Source organism: Heterodontus francisci, chromosome 38 (genome assembly GCF_036365525.1).
Source record: "Heterodontus francisci isolate sHetFra1 chromosome 38, sHetFra1.hap1, whole genome shotgun sequence".
Lineage (NCBI taxonomy): Eukaryota > Metazoa > Chordata > Chondrichthyes > Heterodontiformes > Heterodontidae > Heterodontus > Heterodontus francisci.
The window spans coordinates 38,185,443-38,204,071 of record NC_090408.1 but is presented as its reverse complement, the minus strand read 5'-3'; the positions used below and the strand labels follow the sequence as shown (position 1 = coordinate 38,204,071).

The 18,629-nt window shown below is 45.2% G+C and overlaps 1 protein-coding gene across 1 annotated transcript in view; it reads right to left on the bottom strand.

The window, feature by feature from the left end:
- Positions 1–18,629, bottom strand: part of itga11a (integrin, alpha 11a) — a 138,557-nt gene that overhangs the window by 39,044 nt on the left and 80,884 nt on the right. Inside the window, exons 11-14 of the mRNA XM_068018134.1 lie at positions 14,294–14,438; positions 9,112–9,260; positions 8,133–8,273; positions 6,572–6,775 (exon numbers count right to left, since the gene is read on the bottom strand). Coding sequence (XP_067874235.1) covers positions 6,572–6,775; positions 8,133–8,273; positions 9,112–9,260; positions 14,294–14,438 — 639 coding nt within the window. The remainder of the gene's footprint in view (positions 1–6,571; positions 6,776–8,132; positions 8,274–9,111; positions 9,261–14,293; positions 14,439–18,629) is intronic.

Here is an 18,629-nt window from a genome sequence, read left to right as displayed (position 1 = left end):
TCCAGGACCTGCACCAATACTATTTCAAAACTTGAGTGGCCATGACTATGTATAACTCTGGCAATTTGTACACCACTGACCATTGGAGCATGTGACATCAAGGCACAGAACACGGTATCATTGAGATAGGATGATCCTTTAGCATTCTTTGCAAATTTACTCTGAGAGAATATTGGTGATAGGAGGTTGATGGCCATCTAGGTATCATTAAAAGAATATGGAAACTGAAGTTGAGGAACTGGATGGAGTTCTATTTCTGATAGGTTGTGTGAACATTTTGGATTAAAACTTCCAAAAATAATTCCAGTTGAAGTTATTAAATGATATAATGGACAGCCCTACAATGTAAACCCATGATCACCTGGGTAGAATGTTGGTGTTCTAACCTCAAAGTAACTCAGGCAGCTAAACAACTGGAATTTGTGACTTCCAAGCCAACAACGCCAGCTTATGTATAAACTGTAGGGCACTCACTGCTATTTGGATGGTGGACAGTCAATGCCGTCATTTAGTTCAGCATTAGGCTTTTACTGTTAACTGTGTTTGATACACCAAAACCGTGTTAAAGAGGCTCCAAACTAAGTGACTGAGAATCCTAGAGTTCTAGAACATCTGTTTTCTCAGAAAATGCATACTGTCTCCCTATAGGGATACATTCCATTTATAGGAATACAGCAACACGAGGAGGCCATTCTGCCCCTCGAGCCAGTTCCACCATTCAGTGAGATTGTGGCTAATTTGCAACCTAACTCCATATTCCTGCCTTTACCTCATATCCCTTAATACCTGTGGTTAACAAACATCTATCAATCTCAGAATTAAAACTAACAATTGAACTGCTGTTTGTGGAAGAGAGTTCTAAACTTCTGCCACCCTTTGTGTGTGGAAATGTTCCCTAACTTCACTCCTGTAAGACTTGGCTCTAATTTTTAAGTCCTAGGGGACTTTGCCAGCAAACTAGTTTCCATCTACCCTATTAGTCCCCCTTAATATCTTGAAAACCTTGATCAAGTCACTCCGTAATCTTCTAAATTCCATGGAATACAATCTTAATTTGTGTAATCCATCATCCAGCCTGTTTAGGTCAGGGATGGCAGAGCTGAGGCTTGGGTGCTCCCAACTGTGCCCAGCAGTGGGTACTGTTGGAGTTTAATCAGCTAAAAGTATGTAGCTTACCAACATAGAGCATTTAGTTTTCCAGCTAGGAAGTTGGCATGCGGGGTTATCTGGAGGTGAGTAGGAACAATCTCAGTTCTCAGTGTCAGGTCTGCCCCTATATCTTCCAATAGTGAGTCAGACTGTCTGATCAACAGTGCCCTGGAGTACTGCAGGTCTGTCTGGTTCAGATAGAAAGACTTGCATTTATATAGCGCCTTTTCTGACCTCAGGACCAAAGCACTTTACAGCCAATGAAGTACTTTTGAAGGGTAGTCACTGTTGCAATGTAGGATTCAGATATCTGATGACTTGGGTTCCGAATGCCCATCAGCTGGTGGAATCATCAGGACTTTTGGAGAAAGGAGGGGAACAGCGATGAGTCATACGTCACTGGGATTGGTCACATACCAATGGGATGGGCGGCATCAGTCCCTGGGATGGGTCATGACAGTCACTGGGATGACACTGACAAACACAGCAACATTCTCCTGACATGATGACTTGGTTTTCTATGTGATAGATGTTATTGGGTCAATTGTGCGATAAATATCACAAAAAAGTTTCACTTTTACTCCCTTTAACATAATCATGATCCACTATCTCTAAAAGGATGACAATGCGCCTTTAAATCTTTAGTTTCCTCTGTCACAGGTGGTAACTATTGCCCAGAGCTGTGTGGAGCCAAACAGACAAGGACGATCCTAACAACAAAACCCTGCTCTGTTTTCAGTGTGTCAATTTTAATCAAAGTGGCAGTTGGATATGCTACAATTGGCTTCAGTGTCGCTGGATTAGGAAGGGCCAAACCAACCAGGTCTCTTGCTCCTGATCAGTGTCATGAGAATTTAAGACTGAGGCTTTGGTGGACCAGGAGCTAATGTAGGTTTGTAAGCACTGAGGTGATAGGTGACTGCAGGAAGTAATACATGGCACATAATGGGGAGATGGTGGTGTAGCGGTAATGTCACTGAACTAATAATCCAGAGGCCCAGGCTAATGCCCTGGGGACACAGGTTCAAATCCCACCATTGCAGCTGGTGGAATTTAAATTCAATTAATTAATAAAAATCTGGAATTGAAAACTAGTCTCAGTAATAGTGCCATGAAACTATCATCGATGGTCATAAAAACCCATCTGGTTCACTAGTCCCTTTGTTTAGGGAAGGAAATCTGCCATCCTTACCTGGCCTGGCCAATATGTGACTCCAGTCGCACAGTAATGTGGTTGACTCTTAACTGCCCTCTGAATTGGCCTAGCAAGCCACTCATTTGTCAAGGGCAAATAGGGGTGGGCAAGAAATGCTGGTCTTGCCAGCAACACCCACATGCCATGAAAGAATTTTTTAAAAAAATTCTGTACACTTCTACAATTATTGTGTCTGCCTAGGTACAAACAATTTTGGATTATACATCCCAGACGCAATGTTATATCCTAGCTTCTGACCAGATCTGAGCATTGCCAATTTGTCTGCCCCAAATATTGGAAGGGGAGGCAGAAAGAAGCAATGGGGAAATAAACTAAAAAAAAAAGCAATGGAGTTCTTTTTGACTTACATTATTTGTCTATTTAAGTTATTAAGAACATTTGTTTTCACTCAAGTAAGCACATAACCTCATAATTACTGGCAGAATTGATTAAATACGAACAGACTCAGCAATATAACTCATTCACATCGGAATTACACCTGTCACTGTCCCATTCTGTTCATTGAGAAACTGTGACATTGACACAAAAACCTTTGGTACTGTGAAAATATATTTAAGAACATTTTATTCATTACTAAGCTAGTTTTTTAATTAAAAAAGGAAAGACTTGCATTTAAATAGCGCTTAACCTCAGACGTCCCAAAGCACTTTACAAGCACTTTTTGAAGTGCAGCCAATTTGTGCACAGCAAGCTCCCACAAACAGCAATGCGATAATGACCAGATAATCTGTTTTTTGGGTGTTGGCTGAGGGATAAATATTGGTCTGAGTACCAGGGAGAACTCCCCTCCTCTTCTTCTAATAGTGCAGAGGGATCTTTTATATCCACCTGAGAGGGTAAATGGGGCTTCTCTAACTAGTGCCTTTAGCGAAACATTAGGTGCCGGATGCCCTAGGGAGGTTGGACTGAGCCAGAGCATTCCGTTGACTGAACTGAATGAGGTTTTTCAGTTGAGCTTCTGAAGAGAGGAGTGAGGACCCTACTTTACAAGTGAAGGCCCACCCCTCTTGCTTTCTGAGATCCCAGGGCCCTGATTCCCTCTTGTGGGAGTCCTAGCAATTTCAGTTTCATGAAGGCAGTGAGAGTCATTACAGCAAGACCACAGCCACTAACCTCATGTAACCTCGATCCCTCCAGTGAGTCTCCAGCACCCTGATTTTCATGATCGAGACCCCAGTACTAAAGGTGCAAGTATGAACATTGGACAGGCACATGCAATGAATGGGGACGGAAGAACGAGAAGTAAAAAGACAGGCCTCAATGTCTGGGTGTGTTAAAGCACAGACAGAAACAATTCTTAGTAAATATGCCGGATTACTATGAAATTTCTTCCGTCTTAACCAGCTCCAGGAAATCACATTGCAGCAAACTGTGGCTTCAAATTGGGACAGACGAGCATTACCTGACAATATGGTGTATAGATTGTATCTAATTGTAAGGACTTACTTATAGTATTAGCTGTGGAATTCTCTCGCCAAACCTCTTCACCTTGCCACTTCACTCTCCTTTAAGATAATGCTCAAGACCTACCTCTTTGACCAAGCATTTGGTCGCCTGTCCTAATGTCTTCTTTTTTGGCTCGGTGTCAAATTTTCCGTTTGATTATGTTCCTGATTGCACTTGTGTTAAAATCGTTACATAAATGCAAGTTGTTGTTGGTTGCTGAATTAATTAAAATTGCACATCATCAGCATCAGAATGGGAAAGGACAGGGGATAGGCTGGGGTATAAATTCATCTTGGGAAGAAGCAAAACAGACAGTAGCACATTGGCATCCGATTGCAATGCCCTGTGACACTGAAACATGTGTTAATATTGCAGTAATAATGCTACTTAAAGTGAGGAACTGTTTCACTCCTGTAATATTAGTCTCAGATTACTAAAATAAGCGCTCAAAGAAACAATCATAATTAAAAATCACACTAATTGTGCCCATCCTGTCATTTTCTCTCCTGTTGTCTTTCTTTCATGTTTACTCTTTCTTTTTTTTAACAGCTTTTTCCCATGTAATTTAAGCAAATCTCTTTTCTACATCTAATTTTCTTGGAAAAATATCTTTTACAAGCCCCCTTTTTCTGCTTCCTGGCTCCCATATTTTGGAAGTGGGAATTCCTTCAAAGCTGCCCTCCATGAATTTTGATTGGATAAAAATTGGCCTTAAAGGAAGCCCCGCACCCAGCCAATCACGAGGCAAGGATGTAATGATTGATATAGTTGCATTGTGGATGTGATGTTCAACACCCAAAGAAAGGGTGTGATTTTAACTCATTCAAAATTCGCTCACTTAGTCAGAGATAAAATTGGGTCCTAAATAACAGAAAGGGCTGTACATGACGAGTGTATTTGTTAGTGATATCTGTGCCAGGATGGTTAAATGTGCCTGCAGCACTGTAAAGGGGTAATGTTAGCAGGTTCAGCTCCTGTACTACTGTAGGAGGAGGAATCGCCTGGAAGTTAAATGGAAGGGTTGTGGAAAGAGATGCAGTGGTTCATCCAAAGCAGCTCTGTAACAGTAAGGAGTCTATGCTCTACGGGCTGTTCCCAGGGACGTATACCGAGATAAACATCAACTGCTGCTAGAGGACCATCAACTTGGTGAAAGATGCTCTTTGTTCTGCCTGAAACTTGCTGGTCTTCCAGCGCAAAGAGTTGTCCACGACCAAGTGTTGCAGACTGGCACATTCCAAGGTCCAGGACTACGTGCTGAGGGACGCACTAAAGCTTGGGGCAGCCTCAGCAAAGGCTCAATGGGGAAAGACCACGGCGTAAGGTCCTCCCGCCAAAGTGAACCGAGAGGCTGGAACCTGTGTAAAATCCCTCGGGCTGTATGCACCAAAATATGGTTTTGCTGTGTAATGCAAATGTACATTGCACGTAAAATAGAATGGAAGGGTTGTGAGACAAGTCACATTCTGTATTGAAGGAAACTGATTTCTGTTGCACTTTCTGGAATGTCAACTTGGAACTGTTTTGTAATGTATTTTTAAACAGATTTTTAAGAATAAAGTATATTTTTGGGAATAAAAAGTTCTTTCACCCCTTGGGCTGTATGCACCAGAGAATGTTTGATGTGGAATGTAAATGTACATTGTAAATATAACCTGTAGTGGTAAGTGTAGTGAGGCATCTCATGTACTGTATTGAAAGAAACTGATCTTTATTGCACTAATGTCCAATTTGAACTGTTATGTAATGAATTTTTACAAATTTTATAAAAATAAGGTATTTTTGGGGGAAAAAAATTACCTCTGTACCCACAACCCATCCTGGACTCTCCTTACCATCTCAGACAGTATCCAAACCAGCTGATCTTGGATGCCTGCAAGACTGTAAAACTGCCTTGAGGGTCGTGACTGGCCTTTGCAGCTCCCCAGTCATAAACAAGTGAGGCCACAGAAGCAATTTCCCATGATCCAGCAATCGAACTGTTCAGGCGCGTGCAGAGTGTGCTGCCTTCCAGTGCAATCCAGTTTCTAGGCCAAGTTATTTTTAGTACTTTATGGCAAATCTGTTTTGTTAGTTAGAATATTGAAGAATAATGCAGCAAGTTGAGATTTGGGAATTGCAGAGTTATGCACAGCCTGGATTGGGAGTAGAAGTAATGTGTAGCTTTTTGCAACATTGATGCAAGTGTTACGGGGAAAAAAATGGTTCTTCTTTTCCCAGAGAATTCTGAGTCTCTGGAATGCATTGCCAGTTTGTGTGATGGGTGCTGACACTTTCTCTGCCTTCAAGAAGGAACTGGATGCACTCTGGACTAGGGCAGAGGTCCCATCATATAGAAGGTAAGTGTCTTTATGGATAACACTTGGTCTGTATGATCTCCTGGTCTGGTTTTAATTGCTTGAGTGGAGTTGGAGAGGAACTTTACGGAATATTTTTCCCTTATTGGCCCTGGGTTTTCTCTCCTGTTTTTATTTTACCTATCCCAGGAGATCACATGCCTGCGAGGGTGGGAGGCGGAGGGAGGAAGAGTCTGGTTAGGATGTTCTGACTCTCATAGTGTGGGGCAGGCTTGATGGACCAGCTGGTCTTTTCCTGCTTATTAAACAGGAATACAGCTATGGAAACGGTCCCATCATGTTACACCCCTGTCTCCACCCCACGTTCCTATCTAGCCAGGCGCCAAACTGGGGGTGGAATCACCCAAAACAGGTCCCTAAATGCTGGAACAGAGGAGGTGGCGCTGCTTGTTATATCTCTTACCTGTTTGTAGTCCTTGAGGATGTTCTTGTTGTATCCGTGAAACACGTAAACTGCTCCATGATGATTATCCTCCAATGGCGCTCCAACTACAACATCATTGAACGAGTCATGATTGAGGTCACGAACAGCAGCGATTGTGGAACCAAAACGAGAGTTTTGGGATTTGTCAGAAATTTCCAGAAAACTATTGAAAATGAAAACTCTCTGTAAAACAAACCAGTAGGTTCTAAATGTTACAACAGCCTTTAGTACCAAAATTTGCATGTAAAGTTACAATTATGCATAAATCTACAAAGATACAAGGAATATATCCCAATGTGAGTTATAGCATGGTATATACTCAAGTATAAAACTATAAGAGATTTAGGTCACTCTCGAGAAGTTGAATGTAGGGGGTTGTCACTCTGCTGAATGTTGCTGCAGCTCCCAGTCTGGGGACTGAAGTTACCTGCTCCTGGCCTGGCCCTATTCTTCTATCCATATCCTGCTGTCCTGTCTGGACACTCCAACATTGTTCCTCTCTCTTAGGCTCCCAGTCTCCCACTGTCCTCCCTCTTGCTTCTCCTTCTCTCCTGATGTCCATTCAGATTTCTTGTTCCCTAGCCACTCCTCTCTTAGACCTCATGATGTGCTTTCTCCACCTTCCGTCTCTCAGGCTCTCCCACTCCCCACGCTGTCTTTGTTCAGATCTGGCCGTGTGTGGAACAACTAGCGCTAATTAAAAAAGAGATTTCTACCCATGCCCAAAGAGGCAGAGCCTGTCCCAACCTTTGGGGCTGAGGTCATTTGGGCATTTGGGAGGGTAGCTCAGTGGTGCCCGCTCTGAACTGATAGCTGGAATGATGCAGCAGCAATGGAGAGGAGGCCATGATTAAATTTCTCAGGGCAGCCTTGGATCTCCCTTAGTCACAGTCTTTGACAAAGATCTGCCCACAGCTCTCCCCACCCACCCCACATGGCAGAAACTGTCTTTTCCACTTTCCTTCAATTTCAGAGTTTCAGGACTGTCCATTGTTATTTCCTTCCCCTCCTCCCTCAAAGCACTGACTCCTTGTTAGTCTCAATTATGTCAGCTGTCATCCAGCACCTTGTTCGAATGCCTGTTTTTTATGTGTTATACTGGACCTCAAGTGGAAGGCTATCTGAACACAGAGTCCAGTGTGGTCAAACCACAATCCACACACGGGTATTTCCCAGCTGGAGTCACTGGATATTAATCAGAATGGGAAACTTGGCTGATTACCTCCTATGTCCCTCCCCCCACCAGTCCCCTGACTAGCCTGGGGCACTGAGGCCAACCATTGTGTGTCCCAATTGCTTGCCTAACTTAGGATACTTGACAGTGCAGTTAAACTTGGAATCTGCTGGTCTGCATATCCACTGAGCAGCCTCTTTACAGCCATTAGCAGTTTGGGTGCTCAAAAAAATGTAGGCTGTGAATTTCCTAGAAACTGCTCCAACTCCATCGCTGTAACTGCTGGAAGAGTAGTCGAAAAGTGATCGAGGGGGAGCAGATCCCAGGAAAGTCCTAGCCATACAAAGAAAGCATTCTAATAATTACCTTGTGGAGGGAATAGATGTAGATTTTACCCTTCTCTCTGCCATCAGTGAAATACATGGGGGCACCGACCAATAAAATGTCTGTCACCCCATCAGCATCCACATCCACTGGAGTTATTTCACTTCCAAAGTATGATCCAATCTGAAATAAATGTGACAGGAAAGTGATTCATCAGTGATTTAAAATCTGTATCATTAAATGTCCTGCCAATGTAAGTATAGCCATTACACTAGGAATCTGTGTGGTATTGAACGAGCAGATGAGGAGGACAATGATTAGATCACAGATGTAGCACTCAGTCCAGTTTTGGGGTACAATTATGAGAATAGATGGATAATGCACAAGGTCAGAGGGCAGGGAGGGCTAAGAATGGAGAGAGCGCAAAGATAACATAAATTATTTAGTTACATATCCGAACTGACCTTAACCTAAGCTGCAAAGAGAACAACTGCTGCGCTGAATGGATTAATGATTAGATAACACCAGGAGAAAATCAAATTTAGAAGATACTAAGAGTGACTGAACGAATCCCCTTGAAGAAAGATTATTGCATGAAATTTTTTTCTGTTGAGAGCACTTAATAAAAATGTGAGAGATTTTTAAAATAGCGACATTTTTTCATACAACCCATAATTAGCAATAACACATCTCATCTTGTGGTTTTCTGGCAATGCTCACCAAACAGATACAAGCTTGTTTTAAAACTTAAGCAGGTCGCCAACCCTTTCGAACAGAGCTGGGATAAGTCCTGCAATAATCTGGGTGATGCATCATCGGCAACAGAAGAGGTTTAGGATCTGAACTTTGATGAGCCCCATAACACTTATCCTACAACAGTACCGATTGCACACAACAAATGCAGGAGTGTAATTGGGAATAGACTTGCACGCATGTGTTTCACATCTGTCCTGCACATGTGTAGAAAGGCATACGTGGGATAGTAACATACCCTAAGCACGAGTTCAGCAGTTTCACTAACCTGCTGCCCCTTCAGGGATTGCTGAATTGTGACACTTCCATTATTCTTCATTGTGAATATAATGACTTTTCCGGTGTGATTGAATCTGGGAGCACCTGACACGTACCATCTTTTACCTGATTTCGGCATCACCGAGGTAACGGTGTAACCTGAAAGACAAAATACAATGTACTAGGATTTCATGGGCACAAAAGTTTATTTTACTCGTGACTCCATCGGGTAACACTCTCGCTTCTGGGTCAGAAGGTTGTGGGTTCAAGGCTCCGCTCTGGAGACTCGAGCACAACATCTAGACTGATGCTCCAGTGCAATACTGAGGGGGTGCTGCACTCTCAGAGGTGCCGTCTTTCAGATGAGACTTTAAGCCAACAGCCCATCTGCTCACTCAGTAAGAGATCATCGTGGCACCATTTGAAGAAGAGCAGGGAGATCTCCCGCAACATTTATCACTCAACCAGCATCTGGCAGCACAGATGCTGCCAGACCTGCTGAGTGAATCCAGCATTTCTTGTTTTTGTTTCAGATTTCCAGCATCCGCAGTATTTTGCTTTTATTTTAGTGTTTAATTCACTGCCACTTCTCTTCCAGGAATGCCTACCTTGAAGAAGTTCTGCTCTTCTCTCCGACGGGATTTTCGTTTGTCTCTTTTACCTTGTTCACCTTCATTGCTTTCTATTTCCCTCCTGGTGTTTGATAAGGTATCTACCAAAACCCGTTTTCACAGCCACATCTCCTTCCTCAGTGACTGTCTCCGGCTCCGACTGATTCCACGTGGATTCCAACTGCAGTTTCACCCATCATGCTTTGAAACCACCCAGGATCACAGGTATCTCCGAGAAATACAACGTTCCTCGGACTGCTACTCTCGCCGCATCCTGAGATCCACACTCAGTGCTATGCGCCGCCATATGCACACACTGGACCTCTCTCTCCAGCAGCACCGTCTCACCTTATCTCAAATTTGTTCTACTCCACAGTTTCATCTCATCTTACGTCTCATCCGACGCATTAACAAAAAACTTTTTTTCTTCCTTTCAGGTGTTAAGGAACGCAAGCTCCAGCAGCTGATGGGGACTAATGCCCCTCCAGATCCTCCTTCCGCTTCACTTCCCTCTGACCCCACCCCTTCTGATCTGACCCCTTGCCGTGTATTCACTATACCCTCTGACCTCCCCCTCTCTGATGCTGAGCGTTCTGTACTCAGCAAAGGTCTCAGTTTTATCCCCTTACGCCCCCACCTCAATGAATTTCGCGCTCGGCATGACGTTGAGCTCTTCTTCCGTCGCCTCCGCCTCCGGGCTCACTTCTTCGACCAGGAGTCCTCCCCCCGACCAGCAGACCCATTCACCCGCCTCCAGCATTCTCCCTCTACCTGGACCCCTCACCCTGGCCTCTTACCCGCTCTTGATCTCTTCATTGAAAACTGTCGGCGAGACATTGGTCGTCTCAATTTCTCTGCCCCCCTCACTCACTCTAACCTGTCCCCCTCTGAACTTGAGGCACTCCGTTCTCTCAGGTCTAACCCCGACATGGTCATCAAACCTGCAGACAAGGGTGGTGCTGTTGTTGTATGGCGTACCGACCTCTACCTTGCAGAAGCTCAACGCCAACTCACAGACACCTCTTCCTACCTCCCTCTGGACCATGACCCCACCACCGAACATCAAGCCACCGTCCAAAGGACTGTCACTGACCTCATCTCCTCTGGAGAGCTTCCCTCTACAGCTTCCAACCTCATAGTCCCGCAACCCCGGACAGCCCGCTTCTACCTCCTTCCCAAAATCCACAAACAGGACTGTCCCGGCAGACCCATTGTGTCAGCCTGCTCCTGCCCAACTGAACTTATTTCTTCCTATCTAGACTCTCTCTTTTCTCCGCTGGTCCAGTCTCTTCCCACCTACAGCCGTGACTCTTCTGACGCCCTACGTCATTTTGACAATTTCCAGTTTCCTGGTCCCAACCGCCTCCTCTTCACTATGGACGTCCAATCGCTCTACACCTCCATCCCCCACCAGGATGGTTTGAGGGCTCTCCGCTTCTTCCTGGAACAGAGGCCCAACCAGTCCCCATCCACCAACACCCTCCTCCGCCTGGCTGAACTTGTTCTCACATTGAACAACTTCTCCTTCAACTCCATGCATTTCCTTCAAGTAAAAGGTGTCGCTATGGGTACCCGCATGGGTCCTAGTTATGCCTGTCTTTTTGTGGGATATGTCGAGCATTCTTTGTTCCAGTCCTACTCAGGCCCCCTCCCCCAACTCTTTTTCCGGTACATTGATGACTGTATCGGTGCCGTTTCCTGCTCCCGCCCCGAACTAGAAAACTTTATCAACTTTGCTTCCAATTTCCACCCTTCTCTCACCTTTACATGGTCCATCTCTGACACTTCCCTTCCCTTCCTCGACTTCTCTGTCTCCATCTCTGGGGATAGGTTGTCTACCAATATCCATTATAAGCCCACTGACTCCCACAGCTACCTCGACTACACTTCTTCACACCCTACCTCCTGTAAGGACTCCATTCCATTCTCCCAGTTTCTCCGTCTCCGACGCATCTGCTCTGATGATGCTACCTTCCATGACGGTGCTTCTGATATGACCTCCTTTTTCCTCAACCGAGGATTTCCCCCCACTGTGGTTGACAGGGCCCTCAACCGTGTCCGACCCATTCCCCGCACCTCTACCCTCACCCCTTCCCCTCCCTCCCAGAACCGTGACAGGGTTCCCCTTGTCCTCACTTTTCATCCCACCAGCCTCCATATCCAAAGGATCATCCTCCGCCATTTTCGCCACCTCCAGCGTGATGCCACTACCAGTCGCATCTTCCCCTCCCTTCCCCTGTCAGCATTCCGAAGGGATCGTTCCCTCCGCGACACCCTGGTCCACTCCTCCATTACCCCCACCACCTCGTCCCCGTCCCAGGGCACCTTCCCTTGCAATCGCAGGAGGTGTAATACCTGCCCCTTTACCTCCTCTCTCCTCACTATCCCAGGCCCCAAACACTCCTTTCAGGTGAAGCAGCGATTTACTTGTACTTCTTTCAATGTAGTATACTGTATTCGCTGCTCACAGTGTGGTCTCCTCTACATTGGGGAGACCAAGCGCAGACTGGGTGACCGCTTTGCGGAACATCTCCGCTCAGTCCGCAAGCAGGACCCTGAGCTTCCGGTTGCTTGCCATTTCAACACTCCCCCCTGCTCTCATGCTCACATCTCTGTCCTGGGATTGCTGCAGTGTTCCAGTGAACATCAACGCAAGCTCGAGGAACAGCATCTCATCTACCGATTAGGCACACTACAGCCTGCCGGTCTGAACATTGAGTTCAATAATTTCAGAGCATGACAGCCCCCCACTTTACTTTCATTTTTAGTTATTTTTTCTTCCCTTTTTTTTTGGCATTCCTTTTTACATTTTTTACAATCTTTTTTTGTATTTATTTCAGTTCATCTTAGTTTGTTCAGTTTGCTCACCCACTGTTTTTTTCAGGTTGTTTTTCTTCAGGTTTGCACTTGCTGATGTTCAATATTCAGTATATTCACACCTAATCTGTACTAATGCTTTGTCTTTCAACACACCATTAACATATTGTTTGCCTTTGCTCCATGACCTTTTGGTCAGCTATGTGGCCTGGTCCAATCTGCACCTTCTCCTTTGTTATCTCTTGCCCAACCCCCACCTCACTTGTTTATAATCTGTGACTTTTCTAATATTTGTCAGTTCCGAAGAAGGGTCACTGACCCGAAACGTTAACTCTGCTTCTCTTTCCACAGATGCTGCCAGACCTGCTGAGTGAATCCAGCATTTCTTGTTTTTGTGTCTAAAAAGGATAGTCTCTCTATCTGGTCATTATCCCATTGCTCTTGTGGAATCTTGCTGTGCGCAGATTGGCTGCTGTGTTTCTTACAGTGCAAAGCTCACATGTTTTAAATCAGAAGTATGAAACTAAAGGTTTTTAAAGATGCTCCAAATTGGCCAAAACACTGAGGTTTTGGAACATTGTTTCTCTATTAGATACTTAACAGCAGTCTGCTCATGAATAAGGAATGTTCTGATAGAAACAAAATAAATCTTAAGTGAAAAAAAAAACACATTTAAACAACTGGGGCGAAACAAGGTCACAGTTGCAGTTTCTTGGTGCCTTTTCCTCCTTGGTTAAGTAGCATTGCTTCGTTACCCACCTGCAACAGATCCAGATTTCAGCAATCGAACCAATGCTCCAATCACACATGTTTATTTACGAATGAGGGGAATAAATGAGATGCAACAGTGAAAGGCAGGGAGATAAAGAGAAAGGAATTCAACAAGATTACACGCAGCAACAAGACAGATAAAGACAGTTCTGAGGAAGGGTTGTGTACCTGCAATCAAAACAGAAAGTGCTGGAAATACTCAGCAGGTCTGGCAGCATCTGTGGAGAGAGAAACCTCTCTCAGATTTTGCTTTTATTTTTGTGTAACTACAATATTGACTTGTGCTCTCTCAACAGGTGCAGCCTGAGTGTCTCGAGTATATTTTTGTTTTTTGATTCAGGTTGTGGCTGGTCACAGCACAGGTTTCCAATGGACCAATCCATTTCCTGTTCATGTTGGACAGGATTCCAATGGATAAACTCATTTACCGCATGGAAATCTAACGGACCAAACCATTTTCCATACCCTCCCATGTATGGAATTATCATGGACAGAACCTTTCCCTTTCCCTCCTATTATATTTTCCTACTTTAGAACAGTGAAAAGTTCTTCATTGGCTGTAAAACATTTTGGGATGTCCTGAGGTTGTGAGAGACGCTATATAAATGCAAGTCTTTCTTCCTTTATGAATGAAAGATCCAAGTTGATCTTCATCATTACACAGTCCGACAACAGTGTATCAAAGCACGATTGTGACTTTGTAACTTAAATAGTGTCATTGCATCTCATGAATAAAAACCAAGGCATGAAGGCTTGTTTAACAACTAACTTTACAGAGCTGACAAAGCCCCTTTACAGCAGGGTCCATTGCTCCTACAGCAGGCAAAGACATCGATGATTAATGATGTATGCTGCTATGGTATGACTCAGTATTTTCCAAACACTAGTGGCATTTATATAGCCATAATTACATTAGAAAGTCACAAAGGTGTTCGCAGAACAAATTACATCCGAAGAGCAACAACAGTTACGTAGGCATTTGACCTCACGTACCAAGATAGGCCCCATGGTTCTTCAGTTCCTCGGGAAATTCTTTCATGTAGGCATCCTTGGGAGGAATCACCCGGCCATGACTGGTTTGTTTTAAGACGGCACCTGTCCAATCATTGGCTCCCACAGCACCAAGAAGTATCCCATCCTGCAAATGGGAGGGGGAAATAATTGAGATCACAAGTGAAAAAAACAATAACACAACAACAACTTGCATTTATACAGCACCTTTAACAGAGTAAAACGTCCCAAGCCACTTCACAGGAGGGTTATCAAACGAAATTTGACACCGAGCCACATAAGCAGATATTAGGACAGATTGGTCAAAGATGTAGGTTTTAAGGATCACCTTAAAGGAGAAGAAAGAGGCGGAGAGGTTTAGGGAGGGGATTCCAGAGCTAAGGCTCAGGCATCTGAAAGCGCAGCGCCAATGGTAGAGTGATTAAAACAGGGGATGCATAAAAATCCAGAACTGCAGGAGTGCGGAGATCTTGCAGGGTTTGTTGAGCTGGAGAGATAGAGAGCAGGCGAGGCACTGGAGGGAATTGAAATCAAGGATGAGAATTTTTAAAGTGAGGCATTATCAATGTAGGTCAGCAAGCACAATTGAATATATTGGAGAACAAATGGACCAAACCATTTCCTTTTCCACCAGAGAACAGGGACCAGCCACTGGACATTGGCAACCAATCACAGAAAAATGGCAACCAATCCCGGAATGTCTGAATGAGCCTTGGTACAGTAATACCGACAAACTGACCAAAAACCTCTTATTCAAAGTCGTTTGTTACAGCTCAACTCAAAGGAAAAATCTAATTTCCCTTTGAAAAACTACAGTTGCAAAATCAGTAACAACCATATACTTTCTTTTTGCCAAGTTTGTTCCAAGAACACAATTAAATCAATAAATCTTTGATTCTGTGCATTTTCCAGCTCTAGGAATCCACTCCCAAGAATTACATTTAATCTTTTTTTTTAAAAAAAGCAACGCATATTTTAAAAGTTGAACGTGTTGCTTGGATCTAAAGGAGATCCTGCACACATGAGAAAAATTCCAAAGTAACAATTTTCCCCCCGCCACATGCATGTTAAGGGTGTGAGCTCCTGTTAGGTCGCCTGATTAAAAGATTTTTTTTTTCTTAGGCAAGTAAGCTGACGTTTGTAACAGAGTCTCACTGTCCTGGCGTTTGTGTTTAGAGAAGGGGCCAAAAAACACAGCCATGTCACCACAAACCTTCAATAAATATAGCAAACAGTATAATCCTCCTTTTCAGCGAAATGTTTATTATTTAATGCAACAGAAGGTAACCAATGTGAACAGGACTGGGCAAACGATATCTTGTCTTTAAAAGCTGATGGTTTTGAAAATCCTGCTTGAGTCCTTCAAGGAAACTGCGGGTGCAATTGTAGCCAAACTTATGCCCTATTTCTTGCATTAAAGGTGTTCGTGGAGGTGCACAGGAGCCTCTGGACAGGGGTCCCCGCAATCCTGAAACAGAGGATGTAAAGGAGAGTTGGCTGGGGTTGGGGGAGAGGAGGGAGGAGGGAGGAGGAAGTGTGTTAGAAAAGAGGGTTCTAATCTGGTGCTACGTGCTTTGCCCCAGTTTAGGAGCGAGTGATCTGCATTATGGTGTTATTGATAAAAACGGGAACTGGTGGAAATCCACAGCAGGTCAGTTAGCATCTGAAAGCGAGACCAAACATGAATACCAGAGCACAATATATACTGGGGCCCACAAGGAAAGCTTAGGCCTCCCTTGCCCTGGACCCCAGCAACTCCCCGCCCCCACACCCACCCAAAACCATCCTGAGTACGAGATGGCTGAGGAAGCCGATCCCGCTCTATGGGCTGGATTTTAAGATCCCGCCGCCGATCTCAGCAATGAGCTCAAAAAATGGCGGTCCGCCTGCGCGGGTCACACGCACAATAGCCGCGCAATCTCCTGCACAGTGGCTCATTTGAATGGCCGGGCACCCCCCCCCAATCACACAAAGGGAGCGGGCTGTCCGGCACCAGCAATGGCATCAGCTGCCTGTGCGCAGGTGCAGGCACCATTTTTAAAGGGCAGACAGTCCTGCTGGCACATTTAACTTTTTAAAGACGTAACTACCCCAACATTAAATAAATTTATGATGCCCCTTTCCCACCCCCCAATAACAAATACAGTAACTATTTGCCCTTCCCCCAAAAACACTTACCTTTAACATCTGACTTTCCCCCCTCACAAATTGCACAAGGTTTTAAGTTCAACCCTTCCCACCATCCCTGAGTCCCATTACATTTATTTAACCCCGTTCCCCACCCCACTGCACTGAAAATCTTACCTCCTCCCCCCTCCCCACCAGTGTGACGTTTCCCCGGACGGAGATTTGAAGGCGTGAGAGTGTCGGCTGCTGCACCGAAGATCGCGGCGGGCCCTCAAGATCGCAGGTAAGTCTATTTAAATGTATTCATTTTATTGATTTGAATATTCTATTTGAGGTCCCGTCGCCCAGCGGCACGGGGGCCACCATGGAGCCTCACCGCCGCCAGGAGAATCGGGCCGGGCTCTCCCGTGTTGAGGTCCGTGGCGTGCCTCGTTGGAGCCATTTTCAGGACACCCCCACCCACCCCCTCGCCATGGAACCGAACACCCGGGGGAGAACAAGATCCAGCTGGGTGTATCGACTGTAGGTCTTTAGACTGTGATTTTCCACCACTTCCATCTTGGTACCAAAACCCGCCTGCAGTTAAAATTGCGGGCACTACTTTTTTCTTCTCGCTAAAATTAGCAGGGGAGTAAATTCCCTTAACCTCCCCTCAGATAAATGTTACCATTTTCCACTGTGTGTTGGCCCCTTGCCACCATTCTCTCTCCTTCAAATGGGAGGTTGGAACAGACAGTGGGCAGAACTCTATAGGTCCACCGCCGAAATGGACGGCAGGCAAAACAAATGGTGGCCTGCACGCCAAAGAGCTGCCGCAATTCCAAGCGCAGCAGCTCAGTTAGATAGCCGGTGCAGGCCGACCCCCCCCACCCCCCCTCCCCCACCCCTGTTCACATGGAGGGTGCGGCCTGTCTGTCACCAGCAATGGCGTCACCTGCCTGTGCGCAGGCGCTGACGCCATTTTTAAAGGGCTTTGAGCCCTTCCGGGATTTTTTAAAGAAGCAGTAAACGTTTATCAGTAAAATTAAAACTTGTGTTTTTACACCTCTCCCAGCACCACCCCTCTACCACAACCACAATATTAAATACTTGCCCTCTCCAGCCCAAAACACTTTCCTTTTCCAAATGACCTTCCCCTTTTCCAAATGACCTTCCCCCCCCCCACAAAGTGCACCAACTATAAACTTTACCCTTTCCCACCATCCCCTCCACCAGTGAGAAAACTTTATCGCTGATACCCCTTCCCCTCCCTGCATGGAAAAACTGACCTGTTCTCTTTCCCAACCAGTGTGGCACCTCGATTCCCCGAATGGGGATCAGAAGGCTTGAAGATCACAATGGAGGCAGAGACGGCCTTGCAATTATGTCAGGTTTGTAGATGTATTTAATTATTTAAATGCAGGGCCCATTGTCATGTGGCGGCGGGGGGCCTGCCCTGAGGCCTCTCCTCCTCCGTGGAAATCAGGCCGGGCCCCGCCGGCGACAAGGTCCGTGGCGGGCCTCATACGGGGCAATCTTCATAGCCTTTCATCAGAACTGGAAGATGTTGGAGATGTACAGCTCTGAAGCAAGTGCAGAGCTGGGGAAAAGGTGGGGTGGGAAAAGAGAGAGGTCTCTGATTGGGTGGAGGGCTGGAGTGCTAAAATAGCAAGAGGAATGGTGGTCCAAGGCAAAAGGAGGTGATAATGAGACAAATGTAAAAACAAAAGATGGGTCCAGAGGAGGTCTAAATTATTGCAGCAGAATAGCAGAGGTGGAGGGAAGAATGGACAGTCTGGCAAAGAGGAGGAGGCTCCTCCAGGATGCAAAATCATACCACTGTGGGTTGGCAGCACAACAGTTCACCAGGAGAACATGATAAAAACCATAACAATTTTTAATCTGTCAGTGAGGTTTGTTTTCCAATTGTCTGTCTATCTTAGTTGATGATGTTGCAATGCATTGGGTTTTATCCATCAGCAATGATTGAGCCAACAGCACGAATGTGAGTCATTGCTTCTTTCCAGCCAACTCTAATGGTGACTGATCTAACAACAGGAAATGTCAGAAATACACAGCAGGTCAAGCCAGCACCTGGAAAAAAGACAAGACAGGATTATAAAGTTTCAGATAAGGTTTACAGGCCTGAAATGCCATAGGCCTAGAAATTGGGTATTGGCGGCCTGCACCAAAATGGGTAGGCCTGAGCCAC